The sequence below is a fragment of the Tachypleus tridentatus genome, chromosome 12, assembly GCF_004210375.1.
Source record: "Tachypleus tridentatus isolate NWPU-2018 chromosome 12, ASM421037v1, whole genome shotgun sequence".
Lineage (NCBI taxonomy): Eukaryota > Metazoa > Arthropoda > Merostomata > Xiphosura > Limulidae > Tachypleus > Tachypleus tridentatus.
In genome coordinates this window covers 72,016,439-72,037,737 of record NC_134836.1, presented here as the reverse complement: position 1 = coordinate 72,037,737, position 21,299 = coordinate 72,016,439, and the positions used below count along the sequence as shown (strand labels likewise).

The following is a 21,299-nucleotide window of genomic DNA, read 5'->3' as shown; positions in this document are numbered from 1 at the left end:
ATTCAGGAGCCATAAAACTCGGAAGAATGCGTGTGTTCTCGTTTAGTAAAGCCACATCCGGCTATCTGCTGAGCTCACCGAGGGGAATCGAACAACTGATTTTAGCGTTGTAAATCCGTAGACTTACCGCTGTACCAGCGAGGGGCAACTTGAAAGAGAGAACAAGATAGGACACGAAAGGACTCACAACTTTATCGCAAAACGAAAACATAAAACTAAATAATTATCACTTATTTTGTTTGTTTAGAATTAAGCACAAAGTTACACAATGGGCTATCTGTGCTCTGCCCATCACGAGTATCAAAACCAGGTTTTTAGCGGTATGAGTCCGCACGCATACCGCTGTGCCACTGAAACACTTATTTAGTTACCCAATAACTAAAACATCTGAGTCAAATTTTTACAGATTCTACTGGAAATCGTTTGATACAACCTTAATTTGAAAATCCATTTTAATCAATATTAACTTTTTCCTATGTTTCTCATTGAAAACATTTCTGCATCTTCTAATTACGCATATATTTATATATATATAATAAATGTACTTTTATAGACAGAATCTTAGTTGCGGTTTAAAAATAGTTGTATTTTGGCTAATCTACTAAATTCTTTAGCTTCGAACTAATGAACGGAGAGATAGCACCCTATCACCATTACCCTACACCCCATCATTAACAGTGCTACGAGATCGACTGCCACTCTAATAACACACTAAAAAATTAAGTGGTGGGAAGTATTTGGTAGTATCACAGAGGTTCGAACGCGGGTCGTCAGCTTCAAAATTCTACAATAAGCCTAACACAAGCCCATGAGTTATAAGGCTGATTTTCCTAATGTTACACTTCCCATTTGTTATTCTGAAACGTTTTTGGTTCGTTTTCTTTTTATCGATGTTTTTTATTCGAGTAAAAGTTCATATTATACAATTTTAACTAAGTTTTATTCACTTAAATATTTCAAATAAGTGATTTCGGTTAGGACGGAGAAACCTAAAGCAGGAAATCGCGATTTTTTGTTTTCAAAGTAAATATAAGACTCAACCTTAGGTAACTGAGCAACCAACTCAAGTTTATATTATGAATTCATATGAAACATTCAAAGTATGAACACTGTCATACGTTTCAACTCATATTATAGTAAATAAAGTCTTAATTTGTTTGTTTGTTGTTGTCCCCAAGTCGCGCAGTTCTCAGACAAATTCTCAAGATTTCTTTCTCATCGTTTTACACAATCAATTAAAATTGAATTGTGAACACAGTGTCACAAAATCTTTAGCAATACAAACTAATACAATTCTGTGATCTGTAGTTTCAAAACGCATAAAGGAAACAGAGCTTTACTTATAAGAAGAATAAGAAAAGAAAGAAGTGTCTGAAAACGTTCAGTGAATTTGATCATTTAAACCACTTCATATATACATGTGTATGTTGTGTGTTTGCTTTCTGCCTGATGTATTTCACAAATTAATGCGTCACTTGAAACTGACGTTTGACAGGTTTATATAGACTCAATTGATCTAATCACAGTGAGAGCAGAAGCATCTCAAAGCCACTTCTATCATTATCTTTTTTAGCCGTTCCCATACGACTACCAATCCTCTGATTACCTGCATTCACAGCTGAAACTGTCTGAATCCTCAAGGTAGGCATATTTGGTAACCATAGTAACAGAGGTAGAAACGTTACTTACACAGAAACGCCGGAGATGGCGTACATCAAGCAGTCCATTTGGAAAGCGTATGTACGTTTCTTTAGTTTTTGTATTTTCCCCAGAGATTTCGACTTTGTGCTAGTGGAAATAAACTCCATTTTCAACACCTTTATTTTGATTCGTTGCATGTGATAGAATTAATCTCCAGTTTTATCGATAAACTTTTCCATTTTCCTATTCGTGACCATTTTCCATTTTCTCCATAACGTGATTCAAAATACAAAAATAAGAACAAAATAATGATAGATGGTCGTGAGAAGTTAAGGCCGTAGGGCTTAAATCAGGCCTGACTGACAGGTGTTCTGTTATACTTAGAAGTATTCGTACTTGTGAAAGAAATAATTCGAAGCTAAAGTAAGGAAAAGAAAAAAAAAAACACTTCATAATCAAACAAGATAAAACATACAATAAAAAACAACAGGTACCCAAGTATGCGTGTACCTTAAAAATGGGGCTATACATTACTATGCCTATTGTATCTGACAGATAAGTATATACATAACATACCTACGTCTTCAAGATATGATGTATCTACACATCTTGTTTCGTAATGCATGTTGAAACAGAGAAACACCACGTAAAATATGGGGTATAAATTAACATGATTTGCTGTAAATATTATCAATTCCTTATTCCCCACACCCCCAAGGCTCTGCATGGCCAGAGAGTTAAGACACTCGACTCGTAATCTGAGGGTTGCGGGTACGAATATCCGTCGCACCAAACACGCTTGTCCTTTTAGCCGTGGGGGCGTTATAATGTACGATCAATCCCACTATTCGTTGGTAAAAGAGTAGTCAAAGAGTTGGCGGTGGGTGGTGATGACTAGCTGCCTTCCCTCCAGTCTTACACTGTTAAATTAGGGACGGCTATCGCAGATAGCCCTTGTGCAGCTTTGTGCGAAATTCCAAAACAAACATTGCCCCCCCCCAAATACCATAAAGTACATTAAACACTATCAGATTTATACCCCTTAAAAATAGTTACAATCAAGTAAATGCTACCATTTCCTTACTTCCCTGAAGAAATAGTTTAACAGATTCGTGATGGCAAGAAACCCACTTGAAGTACAAACATATCTCAAGACGACTGAACATGACCTGAGAAGGTCGAAACTGCTTTATTACTGAAATTGTTAATACCCAAACCAGCCGTTCTGATATATGTTTTTAATAAACGTTGTCAACTAGTTTAAAGACTGACAAACATTATCAACTTCTTACCCTCCTCTACTCCCCGAAAAAAAAGATTAAAGTCTAATAAATGTTCTCAACTCCTTAACCCAATTATAACGCTTAATAATAGACAGAGTTTCTGACAAGAGGACCAGTTTTCATAAGGAGTAGAGGACTTGATGAAGACGGGTCCTACTTTGAAAAGCACTCAGTGGTAAATAGTAATATAAGTATGTAATCTATGAGCCTGGATAAGCAAAATAAAATGTAGATAATATGATTTATTAAGCCTTGCACATTAACATTGGATTACTCGTTCAACGTTAATGGTAATATACATGTATATCAAATCACTTAAACAGCCTGTAAATGATCCACAGCATTCAGAACTAATACGTTCACCATATATTACAGTACCTTTATCAACATACATCAACCATCCAGAAATAATGGGAAAGTTATTATATGTACGTGACATACTAGTAATAACATAAATTCGCGTCTTTTATAACAGAATGAAAGCAATAACATATACTAATTACAGTTGTTTAAAATACGCTACAAGTGTTAGAAATAACAATAAAAACGTGACCAAAACTCATAGAACCAGTGTCAGAAATAACAATAAAAACTTGACAATAACTTACAGAACATGTGAAAAAACAATAAAAACGTGACCAAAACTTATGCTACGAGTGTCAGAAATAACAATAAAAACATGACAGAAACTTATGCTACGAGTGTAAGAAATAACAATAAAAATATGACAGAAACTTATAGTACGAGTGTAAGAAATAACAATAAAAACATGACAGAAATTTATAGTACTAGTGTAAGAAATAACAATATAAACATGACAGAAACTTATGCTACGAGTGTAAGAAATAACAATAAAAACATGACAGAAACTTATGCTACGAGTGTCAGAAATAACAATAAAAACATGACAGAAACTTATGCTACGAGTGTCAGAAATAACAATAAAAACGTGACTTCTTGATGACAAGAAACTCACTTGAAATAAAAATGTATCTCAGAACGGCTGGTGTGGGTATTAACACTTTTATTGATAAGTAGAGAACAACGTTTCGACCTACCTAGGTCATCTTCAATGTTAATACCCACACCAGCCGTTCTGAGATACCAAAACGTGACTTAATTATTATAATTATATCAACTTATCCAGTAACACGGCTGAACTACTTCAGTTATTACAATGGTTTATCAACTAAACCAACAACCCAGCTGAGTTGCTTCAATTATTATAATTGTATATCAAGTTGGAATTTTTCAGTAAATAAACAAACAAATGTTTATTCAGTTTTTCGTTTCATAATGCCCCAACACTTCAGTATTAACAATATACAAAGTGAAATATAACGCAACAAGCATGTATTACAAATACAGTAAAATTAAAAACGATTTATTTGTTTAGAATATTCGACACGAGATACATTATAGTTATTAACACTCACCAACCTCGATTTTTAACTAATAAATTAGAGAAATACAATGGCTAGAAAGCAGCACCCACCTTCAACCCTAGGAACCACTCCAAACAAATACCTGAATTTGACTGTTCCTCATATAACTCAATCATAGCCCGTTTTAGTGGTAAAGAACGGTAAAACCTAAGCCTCTAAATCCACAATTACACAATAGGCCACGCCTCCCTCTCCAACTCACAATGAAAATTGCTTTTCAACTTTACTTATCTTACTAGAGAACCAATGACACAAAAGGTACGTATAAATGACAATACAGGACCTTATGTGTAATATGCTTCAATTTATCTTGGTGAAATTCCCACCTCAACTTTTGAACGAGTAAGCTGTCTTATACGAAGGTTTTATTCAACACTGCTGACACTGGATGATTACGTCATTAACACATTCACTACCATCAGTGATATTAATAATTCCCACCCTTTTGTTTTCATATTTTGTCTGCTGTTTATCTGGGAAGTCATACTATGTTCAATTATCTGATTGAACTGAAGCTATTTGTATTATGTGACCTATTGGTGCATCACACGGTCAGTAACGAAAAGTTGGTTGTGACCCACCGGTGAGGCACTTTGCAGCGAACGTGATAAAGATGACTAATCACTGGAAACGTTCGTTCTTCTAGATATATTATTTGAGATATTATACATTTAGAGCCTCATTTATCCAGCCAGCTTAGCATCTAATATTTTAACCAAAATATATCAAGCATTCTAGTGTCAATGGTTCTAAGCCACAAAATATTTTTCTTCTCTTGTGTTTATGCGCAAAGCTAAACAATGGGATATCTGTGTTTAGCCTAACATGGATATATTTTAATGTACAAGTCCTCAATCTTAGAGCTGACGACTATATGCTAACGACATAATGCAAAGTGAAGTCTCAGCGTTTGGACACAAGCAATACAAACTCAATAATGTTGTTACGCTATGCTTATAATTTTTAAACAAAAAGTGTCAAACCTCTAGGTGGCGCTCCACCACTTCTGCAGCTAGTTGATTGGTTCTCTTCTGTGATGCTGTCACTACCTGGATGATAAAAAACAATTCGTACAGTTACATAAAAAGTATTTACTTTTCAGTTTTGAGTACAACTAAAATGTTTTTGTTTCGTTTTTAAACAAAAATTAAAAAAAATTCATAATTATATTTTCTGTAAATCTGTACACACACGAGATACGACTCTTGGTAATGGTATCTGTATGTTTTATTTAATAACCAGCTAAATTTCATTTGGTTTGGTATTGTTTTTTAATTTCGCGCTAAGCTACTCGAAGGTTATAGCCTCTCTGTGCTCTTTCCGCCAAGATAAATCAAATCCTGGATTTTAACTTTAAAGGTCCTCAAACTTAAGCTGATCCACCGGAGGACGAAATAAAATAAAGCCTCGTGAAATTCTTTTTAAGTGGCTCAGTTATATTGATTAAAATTTAATATAATTCTGTAAATACAGTTTGTTTATTTTGCTTTTTTAAATTTCGCGCAAAACTACTCGAGGGCTATCTGCGCTAACCGTCCCTAATTTAGCAGTGTAAGAATAGAGGGAAGGCAGCTAGTCATCACCACCCACCGTCAACTCTTGGGCTACTCTTTTACCACCGAATAGTGGGATTGACCGTTACTTTATAACGCTCCCACGGTTGATGTGACAGGGATTCGAACCCGAGACCCTCAAATTACGAGTAGAGTGCCCTGACCATCTGCTTATGCTGGGCCCAGGTAGCGTTATAAACTCGTATCAAAGAAATTTTCAAATTTCATATCTTTATCTTATTGCTAGATTCTTTACTTTAAGGTAGAACTATGAAGGAGACAATACAGAAGTCAATTAATTTTCTGTTTCCACTTGAATTAAGAAGTAACTCAAAGACAACATTCTAGTTTTTCTTTCCAATTCAAACTTTAAAAGATTTCGTACGATCTTTTCTTTCCAGATTTTTTTTGTCCGGAATAATTTATGGAAATCCAATCTTCCAGAATCAGTAATCGGAGGCGCAGTTCAAAAAGAAATAATAAAAAAAATTGATAGAAGATCTTCAGTAATTCCGTAAGTGCGAAATAAAGTCACTGCTTTAAACCGGTTTCATCGACGCTGTTTATTGTAATTTGACCCAAATTTACTGATGGTGGCGACCTTTTACGGAAGAATGGTCTGAAATAAGTGTCTTAAAATGAACTTTTCACTTGAGTGTGTGTGCGTATTTGTGTGTTTTCTTGCAGCAAAGCCACATCGGGCTATCTGGCGAGTTCACGGATGGAATTCAAACCCCTGATCTTAGCGTTGTAAATTAGTCGTAGACTTACCGCTCTACTTGCGGGGAACTTTTTCACTAGAACTTGAATATATATTAATCAGTTGTTATGGTAAAACTGGAAAGGAGCTATTTCATTTCAAAACGAAAATGTCCAGTTTTCAAAAACTGGAAAAACAAGATAAGAAAGAAGAAATTTTATGCAACAACACATAAACTTTAATGTGCACGCGACCATATATGATCTTACTTTCATTGAAAATGATTTCGTAACTGTTAGTATATGGCCTTCAAAGTCGTCAAGTTTTAACAACAATTTTTACCGAAGTTATTGTTAATATTATTTGTTAATGGCATTTTTACTGAGTTACTTGCTACTGTTGCTTGTTTGCTACCATTTTTTACTGAATCACACTGTCAATGTTGATTGCTTAGCACAATTTTGTACTATATTACGCTGTTTACTGAACGACACAGTATTTACTGTTTAACACCATATTTTAATGAGCAACATTGTTACTGTTATGTATAACACCAACCTTTTGTATTAAACTACAATGCTACTATTGTTTGTTTGACACTAGTTACCGAACTACTTTCTAACTGTTGTTTAACACCATTTCTCACAGAAATATTTTTTTTTGTTTGAGGACCCGATATAAAAGACTTTTTTTTATACGTATAAAATCTTCTACGTTTTGTTAAAAAATGGAGTTGGCTATGTGGTAGAGCTCTGGATTTCGGAGAAGATGAGCCAGGACCACAAAATAGTCCCCGTACTTTAATAGGAAGTGTGTTATAGGAGTTATAATCAATCATGTAAAATCCACGGTATCGCTGGCCGGCTGCCTTACCTGCGGTCAGTATATACAGTCATGTGAAAAAGTTAGGAGACCTTATGAAAGCCTGTGTATTTTTGTAACATTTTTGGATATATAGATATTTAATCTCAGTTTTAACAATACTGAGAGATTATAGGTATATAACTAAACAATTAAAACTGAAGAAAAGACTTTTCAAGATCTTCTGCAAATGTAATTATATAAAAATGCATATTCTAACTGAGGAAAAAGTTAGGACACCCCCACATTTATTCCCACTTGAAACGATTCAACTCACACACAGATGTATTACACCAGGTGCACATGTTTAGAATATCGTTACTCAGCATTTTGAATGAGGCTTGACCTATTTAAACCTCAGACATTTCGTTTGGTTTGACTGTTGAAGTGAGAGTGAGCACCATGGTGAGAGCAAAAGAGCTGTCTGAGGCCTTCAGATAGAAAATTGTAGCAGCTTATGAGTCTGGTAGGGATTTAAAAAGATCCCAAAATATTTTGAAATCAGCCATTTCACTGTCCTGAAAGTAGTCAACAAGTGGAGGGCTTTCAAAACAACTGCCAACATGCCCAGGTCTGATCGTCCAAGCAAGTTCACCCCGACAGCAGACCGCACGATGCTTAAAGAGGTCTCCAAACACCCTAACATGTCATCACGGGACCTACAGCAGGCTCTGGCTACTGTTGATGTGAAAGTTCATGCCTCTACAATCAGAAAGAGACTGCACAAGTTTAACTTTCATAGGAGGTGTGCATGAAGGAAACCTTTGCTCTCTAAGAGAAACATCAAGGCCAGACTGAAGTTTGCCAGAGAAAATGTAGACAAAGACCAGGACTTTGGAATAATATTCTTTGGACAGATGAGTCCAAAATTGAATTATTTGGAGACCAGAACAGAGAACATATTTGGCGTAAACCAAATACAGCATTCCAGGAAAAGAACTTCATACCAACTGTGAAGCATGGAGGTGGAAGTGTCATGGTTTGGGGCTGCTTTGCTACAGCAGGACCTGGACATCTCACAATCATAGAATCCACCATGAATTTTACTGTGTATCAGAGGGTGCTTGAGGAACATGTGAGACCATCTGTACGAAAATTAAAGCTAAAGCGGAACTGGACCCTGCAACACGACAATGACTCAAAACATACCAGTAAATCCACCAAAAACTGGCTGAAAACTCAGAAATGGAGAGTCCTGGAATGGTCGAGTCAAAGCCCAGATCTTAATCCCTTTGAGATGCTGTGGGTGACTTGAAACGGGCTGTACGTGCAAGAAACCCCTCAAACATCTCACAGCTGAAAGAATTCTGCATTGGGGAGTGGGGCAAACTTTCTTCAGACCGATGTCAGAGACTAGTAGATGGCTACAAGAAGCGTCTCACAGCAGTTATTTCAGCCAAAGCTATTAGGGGGTAGGGTGTCCTAACTTTTCCCTCAGTTAGAATATGCATTTTTGTAGAATTACATTTACAGATCTTGAAAAGTCTTTTCTTCAGTTTTAATTGTTTAGTTATATTCTTATAATCTCTCAGTATTGTTAAAATTGAGATTAAATATCTATATATCCAAAAACGTTACAAAAATACACAGGCTTTCATAGGGTGTCCTAACTTTTTCACATGAGTGTATATATATATATATGTATTTATATATATATTATACAGTTGAAATTAAAGATGGTGACAAATATCTTTAGAACATTTGTCTTAAACACAAATATGTGTGTGTGTGTGTGTGTGTGTGTTGAGAAGTGTTAACTCCTGTTAAGCCTCTAATCGGCTCAGCAGTAAACTTGTGGACTCACAACACTAACATCTGGAATTTCATTGCTGAGCTGAGCATAGAACAGATAGCCCACTATGTAGCTTGTGCTTAATGACAGACACAAATCACCCTTTACTGTTAGCCTAATTCCCCATGTAAGTTCACTACAACATTCTGATCGATATATCAACCACGAAACTACTAACATTTTGTGAGCAGGTTAAATATAACTACGTTCGCTTGGCGAGATCACGAAATAAACATCTACTGAAGATGAATTCGACAAAGTGCAGACTTTATCTACATTTGTAATTATTTGTTGTTGTTTCCTTTGTCATATTTTTGTCCAGATAGTATTTCGAATTTCAAAATTTTGGTTTTGATAATTTATTTTAGGGTTTCAGTGATTCATATGTTTTATACATAGTTAATCCTATTATTCGTTAGTAAAAGAGTAGTCCAAAAGTTGGCGGTGGTTGGTGATGATTAGCTGTCTTCCCTCTAGTCTTGCACTGCTAAATTAGGGACGGATAGTGCAGGTAGCCTTCGTGTAGCTTTGCGCGAAATTCAAGAAACAAACAAACAAATCGATATCGTTTGATAGCTTTTGTTCTTTGCTTCTTCCTCTAATCACGGATTTCTTCAGCACGAATGAAGGTTTTCCAGAAAACGTGACCTAGCTTGTTCCTTAAATTTAAATCAAATTTAGACGATCTAAGATATCATATTAACTGTGTAATTTTAGATATCGTTGGAAGGCACACAGTTTCTATGCATATTTTAATATTCTGCGCAAGTCTACATAAGATCTATCTACGCGCAGACATCCGTGATTTTAGAACTACAGTTATGACAGAAAGTGTTCGTACAGTTCAGAACGTGTGAAAAAACTGATATTCCCGTAAACATTTTGTTCAGTTTGGCAAATAAAATACACTATACCATTCCAGAACTAGACACTGGGTTCATAACTATTGGAATTTAGCCAGCAAAAAATGTACTTCCGGCAATTTAGCGCCGTCTCCGACATTATCATGGCGAACAGGAAAACTGTCCAGTGATTTAAAAAACCGAATTATTGTAAAATACAAGTCTCGTGTGTCGCTCACCGGTATTGCTACATAACGTAATGTGCCGAAATCTACTGTTCAAAGCATAATTGCCAAATTTAAGCTTACAGGATCAACTGCTAACCTCCCTCGTTCCGGACGCCCCACCAAAATTCCAGAGAGAACCAAGAGGAAGGTTCTCAGAGAAGTTAGTAGGAATCCTCGTTTAACACGTAATGACATACAGAAACTGGTAAGGAAAACTGGGGTTGAAGTAAGCACCTTTACAGTTACGAACATGTTACGCTCTCCTGGGTTCAAACAATGCCGTCCTCGTAGAACTCCATATTTAAAGCCTGTTCATTTAGAAGCACGATTGAGGTATGCAAGAAAGCATGTAGATAAATCCTTTACCTCTTGGAAGAGTATTCTTTGGTCAGACGAGACTAAAATCGAGCTTTTTGGCCACAATGATGTTCGCAATATTTTTTGAAAGAAGGGGGAACGAAATCTTCCAAAGAACCCCGTCCCTATACTTAAACACGGAGGTGGGTCGATCATGCTATAAGGTTCCTTCAGCTCTTCTGGTGTAAGCAGCCTTCACTGCGTCACCGGAATCATGAAAAAAGAAGAGTACGTTGACATATTAGGCACTTATATCAAGAATGATGCTCGGAACTTGCGGCTTGGGCGTCGTTGGATCTTCCAGCACGACAACGACCCAAAGCACACATCGAAATATGTGCAATCGTGGTTGCAGAGGGACCATATAAGCGTTCTGGTGTAGCCATCGCAGTCACCCGATCTCAACCCAATTGAAAACGTTTGGCATGAGTTGAAGACTAGGGTTCATCGACGTCATCCGAAAAACTTGCAAGAGTTGTAGGCTTTCTGTAAAGAAGAATGGAAGAAAATACCAGTCGAGTAATGTGAAGCGATCATGGAGGACTATGAGTAGAGATTGCACCAAGTAATTCACCTGAAAGGCAACACAATTGACCATTAAAGTAGACGCAAGAACACTTTCTGCCCCTCCTATGTTTGGTTATTTGTTTATAAACAGTTTATTTGTCGTTCAATTTACATAACAATTTATGTAGATGTGTGTTAGTATAATATTTACAATATACTATACTTTCATTATCCTCATCGTGATACTTTTTAAGTTATGAGGAAAAAAACTACTCACGACGCAGGGGTACGAACACTTTCTGTCATAGCTGTAATAGACAAGATAGAAGGCAATAGCACCAATCACTAACTTTTAGGCTATTCCTATCTAATCGAATAATTGGATATAACTGTGGCTCCAATAGCCATGGCCTAAATCTGCGAATAGCATTTTTTGGTGCAGTGAAAGTTATAAGCTCGGATTCGCAGTCTGGGCACGCCAATCGCTGGGTCACACACAGCTGTTGACGGTGTAAGGTCGAAAGAATAAATCTGGAATTATTTTTCACACCTGACTCTTGGTATGGGGTGAAGGTAATATACTTGAGGACCCGGTTAGCATTGAACAACAACAACAAAGATCAGTATACAACTTTTATATGAAAACCACTTAGTTCTGAATATCTTTGACTTTGCTGTGATTTCCATGTGAAAACCAGATGTTCTTTTCTGGTTTTTACTACTGTTCTGAGTCGCAAGTAAGGCTTTTCTCTTTAATCTAATTTGTAGTCAAGTAATATTGACTATTCTTTTCTCTAGCTGAATCACGAGTTAATTTAGTTTGGCAGTGGTACTTTAGGGTTAAGGAACTAATTTAACAGGGCGGAAGAGTCCGTTTTAAAGTAGTTATGTTTTCATTGTTGCGTTAAATGCATAGACAGCTGAGTAGTTTAGGAAACAGAAGATTTTTACTGTGGCTTCTCAGCTTTAGTTGCTTCAATGACTTTTTGTCTCTCGTACTCATTAATTTCATTGTCTAGTTAACTTGGTCTCGAGACGTACCACAATTCACTGCTCTGATTATGTAAATGTTAGTGATACCTGAATACGTTTCACACTGAAATAAAGGCTTATTTTTAATTAACAACTGAAAATATTCAGCCATGCCAAATCATTATCATATTTCTATAATAAAGTAATATGTGTAAGTATAACTATAACAAGTTGAGTTCGGATGGTGTAAATGGCAATTGTCATTTTATAAACAAAAACGTTGTTAACTGTTTCGTAATAAATTATAGTTCTTTCTGACTAAAATTTTAATTCTACAACAAACTCGGGGGAAAACTTTACCAAACACAAAAGAAGAAATATATTAAATGTTCCACTGCAGGGTCCTCAAAGGTTGTTATGTTTCAAAAGTAAATAAAACCAAAATTAAGAGTAATAAATATTTTTATTTCTTGCTTTTGAAGCTTGTATGTTGTGCTATGTTGTAGTCTACAGTGTACATTTTTCTTCGTGATTCATGGCATGCACACGTTTCACTGACGCCACGACAGTAAAAATTGCGATATCAAGCGTCCCTTATGTGACGTAATTTTAGTGTCTACTGACTGACAACACACTACTGTATACTAGTGCGCGTGGTTAAAACAAGTAGTCCTTGGAAAATGCAGCAGTCTTGTCCGTCTGTCTGATGTGAAGAGCTGGCTCAACGATATTTTAATGAAATTTTAGAGTAAGTTTCATGTGGAGCCCCCACTATAAAAACAAAGTAAGTTTGAATAGATAAACAAACGGGTGAACAATTTCGGTTTAGCAGCCATGTCCGTTTTACTGCCATGAATAAGATCAAAAATGGGAAAGGAAATCGACATCAAAGTACTTGAAAATGACGTATAATGTTGGAACAGGACTTCGGTCATCTCCGTTTCTAACATCACACAGACATACATATACACACATAACATGGTAAATAAAATAAGAAATCAATGAATTGTGATTAGATTAGACTCAAACTACATTAAATATCTCTACAATATGGGTCTTATTATTCAACAACAACCTCTACAGTATGGGTCTTATTATTTAACAACAACCTCTACAGTATGGGTCTTATTATTCAATAACAACCTCTACAGTATGGGTCTTATTATTCGACAACAACCTCTACAATATGGGTCTTATTATTCAGCAACAACCTCTACAGTATGGGTCTTATTATTCAACAACAACCTGTAGAATATGGGTCTAATAATTTAACAACAACCTGTAGAATATGGGTCTAATAATTTAACAACAACCTCTACAGTATGGGTCTTATTATTCAACAATAACCTGTAGAATATGGGTCTAATTATTTAACAACAACCTGTAGAATATGGGTCTTATTATTCAACTACAACCTCTACAGTATGGGTCTTATTATTCAACAACAACCTGTAGAATATGGGTCTAATTATTTAACAACAACCTCTACAGTATGGGTCTTATTATTCAACAACAACCTGTAGAATATGGGTCTAATTATTTAACAACAACCTGTAGAATATGGGTCTTAATATTCAACAACAACCTCTACAGTATGGGTCTTATTATTCAACAACAACCTCTACAGTATCGATCTCGTTATTTAACAACAACCTCTACAGTATGGGTCTTATTATTCAACAACAACCTGTAGAATATGGGTCTAATTATTTAACAACAACCTCTACAGTATGGGTCTTATTATTTAACAACATCCTCTACAGTATCGATCTCGTTATTTAACAACAACCTCTACAGTATGGGTCTTATTATTCAACAACAACCTGTAGAATATGGGTCTAATTATTTAACAACAACCTGTAGAATATGGGTCTTATTATTCAACAACAACCTGTAGAATATGGGTCTAATAATTTAACAACAACCTGTAGAATATGGGTCTAATTATTTAACAACAACCTCTACAGTATGGGTCTTATTATTCAACAACAACCTGTAGAATATGGGTCTAATTATTTAACAACAACCTCTACAGTATGGGTCTTATTATTCAACAACAACCTGTAGAATCTGGGTCTAATTATTTAACAACAACCTCTACAGTATGGGTCTTATTATTTAACAACAACCTCTACAGTATCGATCTCGTTATTTAACAACAACCTCTACAGTATGGGTCTTATTATTCAACAACAACCTGTAGAATATGGGTCTAATTATTTAACAACAATTTGTAGAATATGGGTCTTATTATTTAACAACAACCTCTACAGTATGGGTCTTATTATTTAACAACAACCTCTACAGTATCGATCTCGTTATTTAACAACAACCTCTACAGTATGGGTCTTATTATTCGACAACCGTTCTTCATGTTTCTTAACATTTACCCATATTGTATTCTCATGGTATGACTGTTCCACGTACTTCATTTATTAAGATTAAAGACTAGTTGTAAGAGTTAACTGATTTCTAAGTGATCAGATTATATTATAAACCACACGTTATAATATTCTCTATTATTATCATTCAAAGCCACTAATTCTTCACAGTAGGTCACCTTCAACAAAGTCATCTCTACGTTTCCTGTAAGTTTACACCATTCCTTCTTCTTCCCAGTCAATTCTTTATTTCACCAAGTCAGTTCTCAAATAGATAACTTTTTAGTATCCTAGCAACTTATCAGCTATTTGTTTTAGAACTATCATATTCTTCAGTTATCCGTTCTTACTTCTATTCCAGTTGTTCACTCACTGGTTCTTGCTTTCCGTGTTTTTGTTTTAGCTATTGATCTGAACTCTTCTACATTTCCACTTATTGGTCTCTCTACTCTCAGATATTGATCCTCGGTGTCCATGCAATGTTTAAACAAATGATCTCTTCTTTTCGTTATGATATCTTCCTTTTATTGTAGTTTTGTCAGTATTATCTTCCTCTTATTGTAGTTTTAGCTATGATATCTTCCTCTTATTGTAGCTTTCTCTGTATATCTTCATCTTATTGTAGTTTTGTCTGTAATATCTTCATTTTATTGTAGTTTTAGCTTTGATATCTTCCTTTTATGGTAGTTTTGTCAGTAGTATCTTCCTATTATTGCAGTTCTGGCTATGATATCTTCCTCTTATTGAGTTTTCTCTGTAATATCTTCATATTATTGTAGTTTTAGCTATGATATCTTCCTTTTACTGTAGTTTTAGCTATGATATCTTCCTTTTATTGTAGTTTTGCCTCTAGTATCTTTATCTTATTGTAGTTTTGTCTGTAGTATCTTCCTCTTATTGTAGTTTTGTCTGTAATATCTTCACCTTATTGTAGTTTTAGCTATGATATTTTCGTTTTATTGTAGTTTTGTCTGTAATATCTTCATTTTACTGTAGTTTTAACGATAATATCTTCCTTTTATTGTAGTTTTGTCTGTAGTACCTTCCTCTTATTGTAGTTTCAGCTATGATATCTTCCTCTTATTGTAGTTCTGTCTGTGAATTTTTCTTGTTATTGTAACTGTTACTGTCAACTATTGTCTTCTATCATTTTCAGTTAACTAATATTGTTCTTCTGATAACAGTTTCTCTGAAACCTTCGTTCTTGCAGATTTAACTAGTTATTCCTCTTGTAAAGGTTTAACTAGTTATTCCTCTTATTGTAACAGTAGCTCTCAATTGTTGATGTTTCAATAGTTCTAGCTATAAATACTCTTTCGGTTTAGTTTTAGTTACGTATTCTTCCTCTGTTGTTTTAGCTCTCTATATATTTTTCTCATTTTTAGCTAAGAATTGTTGCATTCAGTTCAATATCTTAAGTACGAAATTTTTTTATATCCATCCTGAAGAAGGAGGGAAGTAAAAAGTACAGAAGAGAAGAAAAGGGAGGCGTGGCCTGAAAGGTTTGAGAATCAATGTTGAAAGCTATGGTGTAATTTGCGAATATATGTGAACAGACCTGACAAGAATTGTCTGATAAGAAACTGCCACGTGATGGAAATACGTCTGTTTTACTCTTTCATAAGCGCTTCCCGTGGCACAACGACAGTTTTACGGACTTACAAAGCTAGAAACCGGGTTTCGATACCCATGGTGGGTAGAGCATATATAGCTTATGGTGCAACTCTGTGATTATTACAAACAAACCAGACTTCCGTTAGATCTAACTTTCTTTTATAATGCTTTGTTTTGAATCTCGCGCAAAGCTACTCGAGGGCTATATGCACTAGCCGTCCCTAATTTAATGGTGCAAGACTAGAGAGAAGGCAGCTAGTCATCACCACCCACCACCAACTCTTGGGCTACTCTTTTACCAACGAATAGTGGGATTGACCGTACATTATAACGCCCCACAGCTGAAAAGGCGAGCATGTTTGGTGGGACGGGGATGCGAACCCGCAACTCTCAGATTACAAGTCGCACGCCTTAACGTACCTGGCCATGCCGGGCCTTATAAAATATTAATAAAAATATTACCTAACTTAAGAACTGTAAGGTGCAAATCTCTATGATATCGAAAGGCTAATTCTGTACTTACAGGGCCCAGCATGGCCAGGTGGGTTAAGACGTTCGACTCGTAATCTGAGGGTCGCGGGTTCGCATCGCCGTCGCACCAAACATGGTCGCATTTTCAGCCGTGGGGGCGTTATAATGTGACGGTCAATCCCCCTATTCGTTGGTAAAAGAGCAGCCCAAGAGTTGGCGATGGATGGTGGTGACTAGCTGTCTTCCCTCTATTCTTACACTGCTAAATTAGGGACGGTTAGCGCAGATAGACCTCGAGTAGCTTTGCGCAAAATAAAAACAAAAAACAAACAAACTGTACTTACAGAATTATATTAAATTTTAATCAATAAAACTGAGCTACTTAAAAAGAATCTCACGAGGCTTTATTTTATTTCGTCCTCCGATGGATCAGCTTAAGTTTGAGGACCTATAAAGTTAAAATCCGGGATTTGATTTCTCTTGGTGGAAAGAGAACAAAGAGGCTATTTGTACAATTCTGCGTTAAAACTATCAAACATACCGCCCTCCTCACTCCAGTGGCACAGCGGTGTTTCTGGGGGCTTGTAACGTTAGAAACCAGGTTTCAAAACTTGTGATGGGCAGAGCACACACAGCCCATCGTGTAGCTTTGTTCTTAGTATCATATTTCAAACAACAACCATCAAACAAATCGCTTAATTTCGAAAAGTATAACAAAATACATTTTCATTTAAGTAAATGCAATCGCAACATGAAAAGACCTTATTAAAATATCACATTTTTAACAACAATCTGTCCTCAATAAAGAAAGTAAAAAAAAGAAAGTTAATTATGCAATATCGGACAATATCGAAACGTAATGATCGAAATAAAAAATACCCCGTTTCAGAAAGTGTTTTCAATATAAATATTAAAATATCGGCGCAACTGGATGAACAAGACATTCAAGACGTGATCTTACGTGATTTTTCTCAATTACTTTGTCATATCCTTCCACTTTAATGATATGACAAGCCTAATTATAGTTCTAATAGCATTTTTTCCAACATAAGAACACTTCCCTACGTTAGAGAATAGTAATGAATAGTTAAATAGTTCGTCATTGATAGACAAAACATTCTTCTACTCAAGCCAAAGGGGTCTCTGCTGCCATGGCAACAGAATGATGAAAGAAACAACAATGAAAATGAAGTTCCTGAAAGAAAAGGCCATTATTTATCGATTAGCTTTCATAAGTAACCGAGTGTTTGTTACTGTTAGGCGTATAATACACCACTGTTGTGTGTTCATATTAGTTTATATTAAATGTTAGGTATAATACACCACTGTTGTGTGTTCATATTAGTTTATATTAAATGTTACGTATAATACACCACTGTTGTGTGTTCATATTAGTTTATATTAAATGTTAGGTATAATACACCACTGTTGTGTGTTCATATTAGTTTATATTAAATGTTACATATAATACACCACTGTTGTGTGTTCATATTAGTTTATACTAAATGTTACGTATAATACACCACTGTTGTGTGTTCATATTAGTTTATACTAAATGTTAAGTATAATACACCACTGTTGTGTGTTTATATTAGTTTATACTAAATGTTAAGTATAATACACCACTGTTGTGTGTTTATATTACATGTTAACTTTACAATATTACTGCCTCAATGTTACAAATACATTCGTTACCTCGTGAATTCGATAACGAGTTTTCTTGTTAAGATTTGTTTTATTTACAATATTAGGGTTTGTTTCGTTTTGAATTTCGCGCAAAGCTACACGAGGGCTATCTGCGCTAGTCGTCCCTAATTTAACAGTGTAAGACTAGAGGAAAGACAACTAGTCATCACCACTTACCGCCAACTCTTGGGCTACTCTTTTACCAACGAATGGCGGGATTGACTGCACATTATAACGCCCCCACGGCTGAAAGGGCAAGCACGTGTGGTGTGACGGTGATTCAAACCCGCGACCCTCGGATTACGAGTCGAGTGCCTTAACCACCTGGCCATGCCAGGACTTACAATATTATGAATTTCTGTTGTTATTAGAAAATATTTGAGTAACAGTACTCTGTTGACCATTATGATATGTCTTGACCTACAACACACTTTTCTGAAAAACACTAAAAAATCAGATTTCGAAACCAGCTGTGAGCAATTAACAAACATTCATTGTCCAACCTCATGCTCTCCAACAAACAACCTAAAAGACAATACTTGCTGAAGGAATGTATAAAATTTATAAAAAGCAACTTACTCTTAACAAAATAGCAACATTCGTTGGACTATCCGTGCTCTGCCCACCTCGAGCCAAGACCCCGAGATTCCCAGTTTAATACGTTAACTACTGGGATACACTTTGGCATTGGAGTTACAGGATAAGATTTACTATTAAAATGCATATCTTGTTAATTGTTAAGATGGATTTCATGGTTAATTTTATGATAGATCGTTAGAGGATACGTTCAGCACCCAAGCCACAGGTTGCACAGTTGTGCTGTCGTCCCTAGTTTCGAACCATCGAACAATGGAAGTCAGTCCATCGACACAAACCTATCGTTACGTTTTATATGTTAGATAATTATTAATTAAATAATTAATTTTGTGTTTATTAAATTATTTATCTTAACTATATATTTTGTTTTCATATTAAGCTCCAACGTTTTCTCTAACAGATATAATCTAATTATGCTTGTTTCCTAGAATTGAGGCCGTTTAAATATGTTTGTCTGCTAGAACTGAAGCAGTCTAAAGATGTTTGTGTTATACAACTGAAACAATCTACAGATGCTTTACTTCTATAACTGACGCAGTCTAGAGATGTTTGTGTTATACAACTGAAACAGTATACAGATGCTTTACTTCTATAACTGAAGCAGTCTAGAGATGCTTGTCTGCTGGAACTGAGGCAATCTAAAGATGTTTGTTTCCTAGAATTAAGGCAGTGTAAAGATGTTTGTCTGCTGGAACTGAGGCAGTCAATAGATGCTTTGCTTCTACAACTGAAGTAGTCTAGAGATGTTTGTATGCTAGAACGGAAGCAGTCTACGGAAGGATTTCTTCTACAATGGAACAGTTTGAAGACGATTATTAACCAAGTTTCTAGCCATCTAGTATATCTCGGCATCTTCAAATTATTTTTTGAAAATTCCAGTCTTTGGTTAGTGTCAAACCTACAGGAGACCAAAAAAGAGATATTATGGCTTACTCATAAGTGATATGCAAGACTTGGCTGATAGGTGTACAGTCGTATAATACTAGAAGGAACGTGAGATCGAGATGAAAAACAGATGATGACCAGAAAATTAACGTATAATATCAAAGACCATCAACCCTTTGGGTGCGACATGGGATTAGTCACACAATTCAGTTTGAAGCGCTTGGGAAAGCGTGGAGGAAATAGACCAGCTGTAATTGAACTAATCGTGATTGGCGAATAATCTCGTATTTTAACAAAATATCACTTCCACCAATAATTAGCCTTGTTACATGATCCGCTAGCTCCCGACATGTAGTAGAAAACAACTCTTTATTCCTCAAATCGCCAACATAAACTTATGGTACACCAACTGACCATGCTCCCACTGGTCACTATTTTATGACAATTTTCTCCACAGCTTTTGTAGCAAGAGTTTAAAATGGAGAAACTGCGATATAATTCCTGTTTTCAACCACAGGAAACAACCGGTATTCATTAGCTTTAGATTCAAAATTCATTAAAATTTATAAGTAAATCCTGATACAACGTATTTTTATTAAGCTTTATTTAATCACATATGTCTTGACACAAAATAATTTTCTCCAAACATATTTTACACAGTAAGCAAGATGACCCAAGAAGATTAAACGTACACTGTAGACTGACCAGCCTTATTACATATAGGCTGACCAGCATTATTACACCAAACTTGCACTAAAGACTAATCAGCCTTATTACACCAAATTTACACCACAGACTGACCAGCTTTATTAGTCCAAACGTACATCAAAGACTGGTCAGCCTTATTACACCAAACTTATACCATAGACTGACCAGTTTTAATAGACAAAACTTACATCATAGACTTACTAGTTTTATTAGACAAAACTTACACCATAGACTGACCAGCTTTTTTAAATCAAACTTACACCGAAGTCTGACCAGCTTTATTAGTCCAAACGTACACCAAAGAGTGACCAGCCTTATTACATCAAACGTGCACCGTAGATTGACCAGCTTTATCAGATCAAACGTACACCAAAGACTAACCAGCTTTATTAGACCAAACTTACACAGTGGACTGGCCAGCTTTATTAGACCAAACATCCACTTAACACCTTACAAGAGCGTTTATACACTGTATAGTCTCACTAGACTAAACTCTAATGAACCGAAGACGTTTATAGAACCTAAATATGTAACTGTAAGAAACGTGATATTTTTTTCTTTTTTTTTGCATTTTACGTTACAAAATATCACTTGAATTGTGTGAAAATAAACTGGTCATAATAAAGTCTGCGGTCATTAAATGATTACATCTTGATTTATTATAGATATTCGTAAGGTGTACAGATAAAATTAGCCACCTTTCTACTGTGAAGTATCATCATATCTTAAATTAAACCCGACACACACGTTTTCTACGCTCTGTACCAATTACATTAT

The 21,299-nt window shown here is 35.6% G+C and overlaps 1 protein-coding gene across 3 annotated transcripts in view; it reads right to left on the bottom strand.

Moving 5' to 3' along the window:
• Positions 1–21,299, bottom strand: part of LOC143233580 (coiled-coil domain-containing protein CG32809-like) — a 397,453-nt gene that overhangs the window by 234,319 nt on the left and 141,835 nt on the right. For 2 of the 3 annotated variants that reach the window (XM_076469933.1, XM_076469932.1), the window contains exon 3: positions 5,353–5,418. The exons of the other annotated variant lie outside the window; for it this stretch is intronic. In XM_076469933.1, coding sequence (XP_076326048.1) covers positions 5,353–5,418 — 66 coding nt within the window. The remainder of the gene's footprint in view (positions 1–5,352; positions 5,419–21,299) is intronic. 3 annotated transcript variants of the gene reach the window in all.